This window comes from Tribolium castaneum, chromosome 8 (assembly GCF_031307605.1).
Source record: "Tribolium castaneum strain GA2 chromosome 8, icTriCast1.1, whole genome shotgun sequence".
Lineage (NCBI taxonomy): Eukaryota > Metazoa > Arthropoda > Insecta > Coleoptera > Tenebrionidae > Tribolium > Tribolium castaneum.
In genome coordinates this window covers 12,707,153-12,719,586 of record NC_087401.1, presented here as the reverse complement: position 1 = coordinate 12,719,586, position 12,434 = coordinate 12,707,153, and the positions used below count along the sequence as shown (strand labels likewise).

General features: G+C 35.5%; 2 protein-coding genes across 2 annotated transcripts in view; one reads left to right on the top strand and one right to left on the bottom strand.

Moving 5' to 3' along the window:
• Positions 1–692, bottom strand: part of LOC103313422 (GDNF-inducible zinc finger protein 1) — an 87,912-nt gene extending 87,220 nt beyond the window's left edge. The window contains exon 1 of the mRNA XM_015981004.2: positions 670–692. The gene's annotated coding sequence lies outside the window, so the exon portion shown is untranslated. The remainder of the gene's footprint in view (positions 1–669) is intronic.
• Positions 693–1,196: 504 nt separating this feature from the next.
• On the top strand, positions 1,197–11,476 carry LOC655944 (serine/threonine-protein phosphatase 6 regulatory ankyrin repeat subunit A). Its single transcript, XM_015981001.2, has 9 exons — positions 1,197–1,371; positions 1,418–2,640; positions 5,620–6,016; positions 7,603–8,010; positions 8,065–8,278; positions 10,319–10,406; positions 10,456–10,685; positions 10,736–10,898; positions 10,943–11,476. Exons 1-9 carry the CDS (start codon positions 1,345–1,347, stop codon positions 11,196–11,198), a joined length of 3,006 nt encoding a protein of 1,001 aa, XP_015836487.1. The 5' UTR covers positions 1,197–1,344; the 3' UTR covers positions 11,199–11,476.
• The last annotated feature ends 958 nt before the right edge of the window (positions 11,477–12,434 follow it).

Genomic DNA, 12,434 nt, shown 5'->3' with positions numbered 1-12,434 from the left:
CCTCGTTAATTATCTATTTTTGGTACTATAATAATCTCAATAAAACTAAGTCAATATGATATCCCAATAAAAAAATCAACAAGAGGACAATATCAAAAGTGCGCCTTTTTGGCGTAAAATTGTCTGAGGATTCCAAATATGTCATCATTTTTCTTCCACAATTTATAGTTTTGGAGATATTGAGTTTGCACAATTTTTTTACTGAACCGTTTTCTATTAGTAAAGTGCTCATTTTGTCGACTTTAATTTTTTCATAATTTGAAGTTAACATTAAGATTTGTTTTGTTCAGCTTCATGTTGGCCACACTGTTTTTCTTGATTTCAAAGCCATCTTTTGCCACCGCTAACTTACATTTGATTAGTTGGCCATGCTTTGATCATGCTTTTACAAAATTGAAGCAAAGGATGCAATATATGTTTATATAGCTGGATTTTCAGATACCATTACAGCGAAAATAAAACTGTATTGTGTGTTTGTAATTAGAGTTGTACACGATTATTTCGCGAGTAATTAATTGGTAAAATAAAACTTACGACGATATTGCGCGCTGACAAGTAGTACGCCACAAAATTGAAAGTTTTACGTTTTTTATTTCGCATTTTGAGCCGGTCAAGTGTTTAGGTTTAAAGTTTCGTTAATTAACAAATAAAAATATACAGGACATTTACCTGAGGATTGTTGTAACATGTTCGGCATCCTGGCGTCTTCAAATTTCCAGGAGACGGTCATATTATGGTCATATTCACTTACACTGCCACAATAGTCAATAATAATTATTCACACACAAACTAACAGCGATTATTAACGCTTTAAAAACAAACCTAAATCTCTTACACAACTTTTGAATTCAAATTTTTCTAGAATCACAAAACAGACGCGGCGCACAATCGGCGGATGATTACAATATCACGTACCAACATGACAGTGCAAGTTGCAAAAAACACTAAACAATTTGAATGTTTGTGAATGTTTTAATTATCTGAGGTATTTAAAAAGGCCCAACTGATGGAAAATCTAAACCACTAATGAATTTTGAATGAATATTGGACATTATTCTAAAAAAAAAACTAAAAAGTGGTGGTTACTTTTAATCGACCAACTTGTTACTGTTTGATGAAATTTTTGGAACAAAACCACATTAAGCAAGCAGTTTAATTTAAACAATAATTGCAGAAAAATTAATTAATTTGTTAATATTTTACCCCAGTACAGTCCCACCAACCATTTGACGTCTGACATTATTTTGACATTTAAGTTTACGTAGATAATTTTAATTTATTCCGCAATGGTTTAACCACTTCCCCCTTATTTCATGTTTCGCCTTAAGTTGCAAGTAACTAACAATGGGACTGTACCAGTTGGAGGAACAGGTAAGCGAAGTCCCCCCAAGTGAGGTTATGTTAACCATGTTGTCAGCCCCCCATCGTCAAGGCCATCTTCGCGGGCTGCGAGCCCGAGAAATACAAAGAACTGATTAAATCGAAACAGGACGTAAACTGCCTTGATAGCAAAAAGCGCACTCCTCTGCACGCGGCCGCGTTCACCGGCGACGCCGCAATCGCCTCCGTCTTGCTCTCGAACGGGGCCCGAGTCAACGCGAAAGACACCAAGTGGCTGACGCCGCTCCACCAAGCCTGCTACATCCGCTCAAGCGAGACAGTGTCCATTCTGTTGAACAATAACGCCGACGTCAACGCGCGAGACAAGCTCTGGCAGACGCCCCTGCACGTGGCGGCGGCCAACGGGGCGTACAAATGCATCGAGCAGTTGCTCAACCACGTGCCCAACCCCAACGTCACCGACAGAGGGGGGCGCACGGCCCTGCACCTCGCCGCCTACAGCGAAATGGCCGATTGCGTGGAACTCCTCATTTCGGGGGGCTGTATTGTCAACGCGTACGACAAGAAGGACTGCCGCCCCCTGCACCGGGCGGTGCAGGTGGGCAGCTTGAGCATAATCGAGCTGTTGTTAAAATACAAAGCTGAGATTAACGCTAAAGACAGGAACCAGTACACCCCCTTGCATGTGGCGGCGGCCGGGGGCACAGACGCCGTGTGCCGCCTTTTGATCAGTCACGGGGCTGACGTGAACGCGCAGAATGTCTTCGGGAACACCCCCTTGCATATTGCGTGTCTCAACGGACACCATTTGGTCTGCCAGGAGTTGATCAACTCGGGGGCTGATATCGAAGCGGTGAATTATCGGGGGCAGACGCCCCTGCATATCGCTGCGGTTAGCACGAATGGGGTTGATTGCATGATGTTGTTATTGACGCAAAAGGTTGATATTAATAGGCAGAGTCTCGATGGTAGGACTCCGCTACATATGACGGCAATACATGGGAGGTTTACGAGGAGTAAGATTTTGATTGACAAGGGGGCGACGATTGATTGTCCCGATAAGAATGATTGTACCCCCTTGCATATTGCGGCGAGGTATGGGCACGATTTGTTGACCAATACATTGTTGTCTTATGGGGCTAATCCCTCACAGAGGGGCTACGAAGGGAGGCAGCCCCTTCATATGTGCTGTTTGGCCGGTTATGTAGAGTGTTGCAGGAAGTTACTGCAAGCTGGGGTGGATTTAAACGCTGTGGATGATTCGGGGAAAACGCCAACTCATTGCGCAGCGTATAAAGGGTAAGAATAGTCGAAAAAAATAATGGATTGATTTTAACTTACGAGTAATACGAGTAATTATTAATATGTATTTCAAAAGGTAAAAATTTTAAATATAATTAACGAATACATAAAATATGAAAATTAAATAAAAAATATCGAGAAAAGAAAACTTCAAGATTTGACGAGTCTGATTAAAAAATTAAATTAAAATTATTATACTATGGAGGATGATGCTATGGAGATTCTTTATGTGAAAATGAGAAAAAAGAAAAGGAAAAAAAAACAAATAGACTGTTTCTAATCTTAAGCAACAAATGTTATTATCAAAATTATTTTTCTCTTCGAATTCTTTTAGCTTTAAATTTGTTGTTGGGATTCTGTTTAACAGAGAATTCTTTTCTTATACAGAAACTCTGAATTTGTGCTTTATATTATTCCAAAGAATACAAATACGTTATTGCCATTTTTTGTTAAGAACTGAAATATTCTTGAGAGGGGTAAAGCCTCCTGAAGATTGCGGACAAGGGTCCTTTTTCAAGAGGCGTAAAATTTTGTTTTGGAAGAAACTTTTTGTAAATTTTTGTGGCAGCTTTAGATTTATTGGGTAATTTTCTTTACAAAATGTTGTTTTTGTTATTATCTGTACGACGCACTATTTTATACAAAAACGGGTTTTTTCTTCTGATTTGCTGTTTTTCTCTTTTCTTTCGTCTATAGGTTACTTCCTACCCTCACTTATTTTTTGTTGATCTTTTTAATTTTTTCTTTATATTTCCATGTTCAATTCTCTATCAGACTTTTATCTTTCCTGTTCTTGGTTTATGTATCGCTGTAGTCGGCTCTTCCTTCTCTCATCTTTGTTAAATCCCATTTCTGTTATCCCTCCTGTCTTTTTTACTTATTTTTTTCTCTATTTACCCTCTTTCTTTCTATGTTCTCTCAGCCAAAGAAATTCAGGAATCATTTCTGGGCATAGGTCTGTAGAAACTTTTTTCTTATATCTTATGTTCTTGGTTTGCGTATTGTTGTTCTCTACCCTTTCTTCCTTCCTCTTCCTTCCCTCTTCTTTTTTAATTCCCACTTCTGTTATTCCTCCTGTCTTTTTTATTTTTTTTTCTATTTACTGTCCTCCTTTCCCGGTTCTCTCAGTCAAAGTAAATCAGAGAGCATTTTTGAACATAGGTTATAGAATCTTTTTTCTTATTTTTTTGTATTCTTGGTTTGCATATCGCTATTCTCTACTCTTCCTTCCTTCATCTTCTTTCTCAAATCCCACTGCTGTTGTCATTCCGGTCTTTTTTTATTTACTATTTTTTTATGTTTTTCTGTCTTCCCTTCCCTCTTTTCCCAGTCAAAGGAAGTCAAGGAGAATTTCTGGACATAGGTCTATAGGAACTTTTTTTCATTTTTATGTTCCTCTTCCTTCTCTCTTCTTTCTTAATTCCCGCTTCCGTTATTCCTCCTGTCTTTTTTTACTTATAATTTTTTTCTTTTATTGTCCTTTCTCTGTTCTCTTAGTCAAAATAAATCATGCAGCATTTCTAGACATAGGTTTATAGAATCTTTTTTTTTTCTTATTTTTTTATGTTCATGGTTTGCATATAGCTGTTCTCTACCTTCCTTTCTTCCTCTTCCTTCTCTCTTCTTTCTTAAATCCCAGTTGTTATTTCTTCGGTTTTTCATTCATTATTTTTTTTTCTTTACTGTCTTCCTTTCTCTGTTCTCAGTTAGAGAAAGTCAAGAATCATTCTTGATCATAGGTCTATAGAAGATTTTTTCTTATATCTTATGTCCTTGGTTTGCGTATCGCTGTTCTCTACTCTTCCTTTCTTCCTATTCCTTCTTTCTTCTTTCTTAAATCACTTCTGTTATAATTCCTGTCTTTTTCACTACTTATTTTTTTCTGTTTACTGTCTTCCTTTCTCTGTTTTCTCAGTCAAAGACAATCAGAAATCATTTCCGGACATAGATCTATAGACCCATATCCAGATTTTTCTGGTTTCTGGTTTCTGATTTTCTTTGACTTTTTTACTTATTTTTTTATGTTCTTGGTTTGCGTTCCACTTTCTCTCTCTTTCTTCCCCTTCCTTCTTTCTTTGTTCAATCTTATCTTCAATTCTCTCTTCTTTTTTAACTTGCACTTCTGTTATCTCTCCTGTTTTATTTACTTACTTCTTTCTATTCACTGCCTTCCTTTCTCGGTTTTCAAAGAAAATCAGGAAGCAATAATTGTGGACGTAGATCTAGAGGAACTTTTTTTCTTATTGATTGTGTTCTTGATTTGCATGCCACTGTTCTCTACACTTTTTTCTTCTTTTTCAATTTTTTTATCTTCCATTGTCTCGTTTCTTAAACTCCAGTTGTGTTATCTTTCACGGCTTCTTTACTTACTGTCTTTTTTCTGTTTACTGTTTTCCTTTCTCTGTTTTCTCAGTCACAGAAAATCACGAAGTTTTTATGGACATTCGTCTGTAGAAATTTTTTTCTTATTTCTAATGTTCTTGATTTGTGCATCGCTGTTTTCTACTCTTCTTCTTCCGTTTTCTTTTCTTCCTTAAATCCCACTTCTGCTATCTTTCATGTCTCCTTTCTTTCTTTGTTCTCTCAGTCAAAGAAAATCAGAAAACATTTCCGACCATAGGTCTATAGAAACTTTTTTTTCTTATTTTAACCTAAGACTCTGTAAAGACAAAATCACTCCTCAAAATTTTTAACTTTTTTTACAGATCTCCTGTATTTGTTCATTCTTCAAAATGTATTTCTTTGAAAATTATTTGTTTTTAAAAAGGAACAGTTATTATGATTATAACAATCGTTTCTGTGGAAATAAATTCAACTTTCATTGAAGAAACCGGAGCTTCAGTATATTTATTACTTGATTTTTTTTTTAAGATTCCTTTCGATTATTTTTTTAACATTCCCAGAAAACACTATTTGTTTCAATACAGAATTAGTTATTAACTTTAGTCCTTCCAAAAATGTGTATTCAAATTCCAGTTCGGTGGAATGTTTGGATTTGCTTGTGAGCAACGGTGCCAAGTTTCAACTAAAAGACAACATCGGCCGTCTTCCCTTGCACTATGCCGCTTCCCAAGGCCACTACCAGTGTGTTTTCACACTTGTTGGTATCGGAAGTTCGACAAATGCTGTTGACATGGAGGGCTGTACTCCCCTACACTTAGCCTGTGGTTACGACACCGAAGGCAAATGCATTGAATACCTCCTAGAACACAAATCCGATCCTTTCGTCAAGGATCGGCGTGGTTTCACCCCAATTCATTATGCCTTGGCTGGAGGCAACATAGCTGGAGTTAGCCGCCTGTTGGGAGTGATTAACAATTCGATGATTTTCCAAGAGCCAGACATGCCCGATGTGACTCCACTCCATCTAGCGGTGGGTTTATGAACCATATGAACCCTTCCAGTATTCGGAAGTAAAATTACCGTTGGGGGCGCCACTGAGCTAGGTCGAAAACAGTAACCATAGATGGCGGGAAAATGTTTATTCGGATATTTTGAGCGTTGTACGAATTTTGGGGCTTCACAATTATTACATTGCCTATGCGGAATGATTGCATCTTTGATGCAAGAAACTTATGTTGACAAATGAGAGATGACGAGGAAAACACGAATAACGAATGACTGTTTGGTTCACTTTCTTTATTGGAAAATTATTACAAAGACATTGAAAAGCCACCTTTTGGCATAATTTACGTTTAAATGTATCAGCAGTTGTTAATCTTTATTGTAGTTTTGTAGATTTACCGCAGCATTTCATGATTTATTCAGTGGAAAATTCTAACCTAAAATTCACACACTTCACTAATTTATTGGTTTCTTGAGCCAAACTTTATGTTCGCTGTGATCCATTACTTATAATCTTTAATTAGACAACTGTTTGATAACAATTCGTAATAAAAATTTAAATATTTTTCACTTTTTATCCACTTTCAAGTTCCAACAATAAACACTTTATACCACGAAAAACTACAGAACCAAAGTCAACGCTAGTATTTACCACCACGTACTTTTAAAGTAATTCTTTCTATTGTAAGTAATTAACACTATACACGCAAAATTGTTGAACAATTCATTAAATGTCAGTTAAATGTGGCATTACAAAAATTTCTTTACTGTTTTCGACATAGTTCAAAAGTCATCACCAGAGGGCGTCTAGTTAATTTTATTTCCGAATTCGGAAGTAAAATTACCGTTGGGGGTGCCACTGAGCTAGGTCGAAAACAGTAACCATAGATGGCGGGAAAATGTTTATTCGGATATTTTGAGCGTTGTACGATTTTTGGGGCTTCACAATTATTGCATTGCCTATGCGGAATGATTATCGTATCTTTGATGCAAGAAACTTATGTTGACAAATGAGAGATGACGAGGAAAACACGAATAACGAATGACTGTTTTGTTCACTTTCTTTATTGGAAAATTATTACAAAGACATTGAAAAGCCTACCTTTTGGCATAATTTACGTTTAAATGTATCAGCAGTTGTTAATCTTTATTGTAGTTTTGTAGATTTACCGCAGCATTTCATGATTTATTCAGTGGAAAATTCTAACCTAAAATTCACACACTTCACTAATTTATTGGTTTCTTGAGCCAAACTTTATGTTCGCTGTGATCCATTACTTATAATCTTTAATTAGACAATTGTTTAATAACACTTTGTAATCAAAATTTAAATATTTTTCACTTTTTATCCACTTTCAAGTTCCAACAATAAACACTTTATACTTCGAAAAACTACAGAACCAAAGTCAACGCTAGTATTTACCACCACGTACTTTTAAAGTGATTCTTTCTATTGTAAGTAATTAACACTATACACGCAAAATTGTTGAACAATTCATTAAATGTCAGTTAAATGTGGCATTACGTAAATTTCGTTACTGTTTTCGGCATAGTTCAAATGTCATCACCAGAGGGCGTCTAGTTAATTTTATTTCTGAATTGTGTTATTTTTAGGCAAAACTGGGCAATATTAACGTAATGCGTGCAATTTTGAGTTACTACCACGACGTGAATTTGCAAACTGAGCAGGGCTTGACGCCTTTGATCCTCGCAGCGAGGGAGGGTCACGTGCAGTGCGTTAATATCCTGCTCAGATTCGGTGCCAAAGTGGCTCTCTGTGATAACGTTAACGGCATGACGGCAGTGCATTACAGTGCCAAAAATGGCCATTCGCAATCTCTCACTTTGCTGTTACACAACAGCGAAGATAAAAACGTGATTGATATGCACGATGGGTTCAAACGAACCGCTCTAATGTTGGCGGTTTCGGGGAATCACATCGAGTGCGTTCAGACTCTGTTGAAGTGTGGAGCCGATCCGAATATTGTCGATGATGATAAACATTCCTGTTTGTTTAGGGCTGTGAGTAGTTATTTTATTCAAACGAACGGAATTATTTCTATTGTAATATTTCAGGTAGTTACAGGGCAGAACAGTATGGTGCAATTGTTATTATCAAATAATGCGAAAGCAGATAGTTTGGATATTTATGGGAAAAGTGTGCTACATCTGGCGGCTGCTTGTGGTCATCTTGTTTGCTTACAAACCATTGTTGGTTATCTGACCGAAAAAGATACAGCGGTCTTGGATAATCAGCAGTGTTCAGCGTTGCATTGGGCGTGCTATAACGGTAAAGACTGCTTCGACAAATCAACAAGTCAAGATATTTTTTTAAACAGGAATTAGACGATTTTCGACTTAAATCAATGTTTCTTCTGGTTAAAAAAATAATGTAACTTATTTTCACATAATTTTGTTTTGACTTGGTTTACAGCCATTCTGTGATTACGGACGGGACACAATGTTGTCAACTGTTATTTTCAAAATGACCTATCTAATGATAGTAATAGTTAAAGTAATGATATTAATTTAAACATCCACTAAGCAGGCATGATTAAAAATTTAACATGCCGTCAACTGTTTGGCTAATAAAAATTGAGTCTAGAATAAGTAAAAAAAATCTGCGAATATTTTTAAAATAATGCAAATATGTTAGATATGTTTAAATAAGAAAGATGGTGAATATTTTTTCATGAAAGTAGGTAATACAGCGGAAATGTGTGATAAAAACAAAAATTAGTGAGATTACGGACGAGACACAAAAATTTATGCTAAGTAACAGTTTTATTATAACACGAAAATTTTAACAAAAATAAGAAGAAATACTTTAGCATTATTTATTATTATTTTATTTGAACGAACTTTGTACCAATGAATCTTTTTAGTGCAGGCAAAAGCTAAGCGAAGTACGTATTTTTAATGATATTTTGGAACATTAAGAAATTTTTTAAAATAATTCAGATCAAAATTTATGCGAATGTTGCTAATTACCGAGGAGTGGCTGTTTAGCAAAGTGTAGCCTTCAGCTCAAATACGCTCGAAAAAATAAAACACCAGATTCGAACTCATTTTCAAAAAAAAAAAAATTGCGAAATAATGAAACTTCCATTCAAAAAAACGTACAAAATTATACTTTTAAAGCAATTTCGAGGGCAAATTTGGCGCAAGAAACTTAAAAAAATCGCCAAAATAGCATGGTTTTTAACCTAGTTTTGTGCTTTTAACAAAATTCCAAGAAAAAAATTGTTCATGGCTGAAAAACGAGCTAAAATGCTCGAAACCGAAAAACAAAATACATAATTTTGTGAATTTTTCACCGAAAAAATGCAAACTAATTACGTTTCTGGCAAAAAATGCGCTAAAGGAAAAGAGAGGTATAATTTGCTTTTTTTGACAAAAATTCCTTACGAGAACTGCGTTTCTGATAAAAAATTTTGGTAAGAGGCTGCAAAAAATAAAAATAATGTAATTTTTAATATAATTATCGTGCAAAAACCGAGACTTTCAACTCAAAAACGTTATTATTTTTAAAAACATTTTCTGAAATAATTTTCTCTCGGTTAAAATTACAGAGAAATACAAAAATAACGCCAATTTTTGACGTAATTTTATCACTTTAGCCAGGCTTAGCAAAATCTGACGATGAAAACTTAAAATGCAAAAATAACACAATTCTTGAATTAATTTAGTGCTTTTTCACCTTACTTTTAACGAATTTTCGTGAAATAATTGCGTTTGTGGTTGAAAAACGTACTGAAATGCTGAAAAACTAAAGAAATAATGTCTATTTTGGTAAATTATTTGGCTAGTTTCTGAGGAGATAATGCAAAATAATTACATTTCGGAGTGAAAGATGTCGTGAAATGTTCGAACGAAAGGTAATTTTCTACTTAATTGTATGATTTTTGGACTTGTTTTGTCAAAATTTATTAGTACAAACTGGAAAAATACCGAGTTCCTACTCGTGCTTAAACATGGACAAAGATCACACCATTTTTTCTAGATAAAAAATATATTAAAATGTCCAAAAAAAGCAAAAAAAGCTGTAATTTTCAACATAATCCTGCTCCAAAAGGTAAAACACTTTTTTTATTTAACAAATTTTCCGGCTTATTTTCAGCGAAATTTGGCGAATTAATAATTTCAGAGTAAAATAATGTAACTTTTGGTCTAATTTGCTAATTTTTCAGCGCAGAATGAACAAACTCTCGCCCAACAAAAAATTTTTTTTTGTCATTTTCGACTTAATTTGCAGATTTTTGACGCGAAATAATTACGTTTTATTAGTTATTATTATAAATTAGTCAACAACTGACACTTCTTATTACAGGCAACGCAAACTGCCTCGAATTCCTGCTGGAAAACAACGTTTGCGAGAAAATGGAAGGCAACCCATTCTCAGCCGCTCATTGTGCAGCGTAAACCACCGCCTCTTAAACTCGAACCCGTCTGAATATTTTTTTCCAGATTCGCAGGTTCGGAGCGTTGTTTAGAACTATTATTGCACAAATTCGGACCGGAAATAACGCAATTGCGGGACACCCGAGACCGCACCCCTTTGCACATCGCCGCCTTGCACGGACACGTCGAGTGCGCGAAATTAATCGTGGAAAAAGGGGGCGATGTTAAGAGCTGCGATGAGGACGGAAGGACGCCGCTAATCGCAGCCGCGCAATACGGACAAGTGGCTTTCGTTGGTAATTGGACGATTGTTTCGTAATTTTGTTAACTAATAAAAAAATTTAAGAATATTTATTGGGTTGCTCGGGGATTGACAGGACGGCCAGTGACAAGCAGGGCAATACGGCGCTGCATTGGGCCTGCTATCGCAAATATAACAACATAGCGTTGTTGTTGCTCGAGAATGATGATGTTGGGTTTGTTAATCTTGCAAATAATGATGGGAAAACGTAAGTGGAAAATTAAATTTGATTTTTTGTGAAAAATTGTTTAGGGCGCTTCATTTGTCGTCCCGCAATGGCTTGGTGGACGTGACTAGAGAACTGCTCCAAAAAGGGGCTTCCGTGTCGGCCGTTGACAACGAGGGCTTGACACCGGCCTTGTGCTGTGCCCCCAACATGAACGTGGCTCAATGTCTAGCTTTAATTCTTGAGAATTTGCCCGAATTTCAGTTATCCAAAGACGGTTTCAGACGCCAGTACAATGGTCATAGTACAGCCTTAGATTTTCATATACATTATGAACAATGAGGGTTTGTGATCGATGATCTTTACACATTTATCACAAGTTGCTTTTTATATCGTATTTTACCTCTTAATGTCACTACCAATTAGCTGCTGGTGAGGTGCTATTTTTTACAACCAGTTGGAACCAGTGGCCAGTTTGTGTACTTATTTTAACTCGTTTTATAACTCAACTAGTCGCTTTTTTCTTTGTTATAAGAAACAAAGTGTTCAAATAACAATTTTGGTATGACTTGTAGTATTTATTGCATTTTACAGTTTTTAATAAAATCATCTCAAACGGGTTGTATTATTTGAAAAACATTCCTCATAGAAAAAATCAATTTCAGCAAAGGAACGGTTGGTTCTGAAGTATTCATACTTTACTTCTGATTAAATAACATACAAGGCAACGCACATTTACACTTGTTTAGTGATTTTTCCGCTTAATTTTAATTCTTGTCTTCACGATTTTTTTACAAATTTTTCGGTTTATTTTCACGAAAATGCCGCAAAATAATAGTTTCTGGCAGAAAAACGTGTCGAAGCTCCAAAAATAATGCGAAATAATTAAGTCACTGACTGAAAACGTGCTAAAACACACGGAGAAAAATATATCTTTTGGCGAGTTTTCTTGCTGAAAAATGTGTTAACTCCCACGAGAAAAGGGAAGATAATGTCTTAGATAAAATGCTGCTGACTTTTTTGCTAGAATTATGCAAAAAATTTCAACTTCCTAGCTCAAAAACGTGTTTTGAGTCAAAAATAGTCAAGAAATAATTGCATTTATGGTTGAAAAACATTGCCATTGAGATATAATGTCGTTTTTCGTGCGAAAAAGGCTCAAAACCACAAAAAAATAAGTGTAGTTTTTTATACAAATGAGTAATTTTTCGGCCAAATCGCCAGAAAAATTGGGTCTTCAACTCAAAAACGCTACAAAAAGTAAAGCAATATTAATTTTTCGGCTTATTTTCAACGAAATTTCGCGAAAACGTGGCAAAATTAAAAAATAATATCGATTTTCATTCCATTTTACGCTTTTTTCGATTCGAGAAATAACTGCGTCTCTGCTTGAAAATGCCAAAAAAACTAATCATTTTCTACTTGATGTACAGATTTTGTAGCTACTTACTTTTCGATGAAATAATTACTTTTTTCTGTCAGTTCTGGTTGAAAAACGTGCTAAAATGGTCAAAACAGCAAAATAATGTGTAATTTTTGACATAGTTTATTAATTTTCTGGCTCGAATAGGTTAAAAT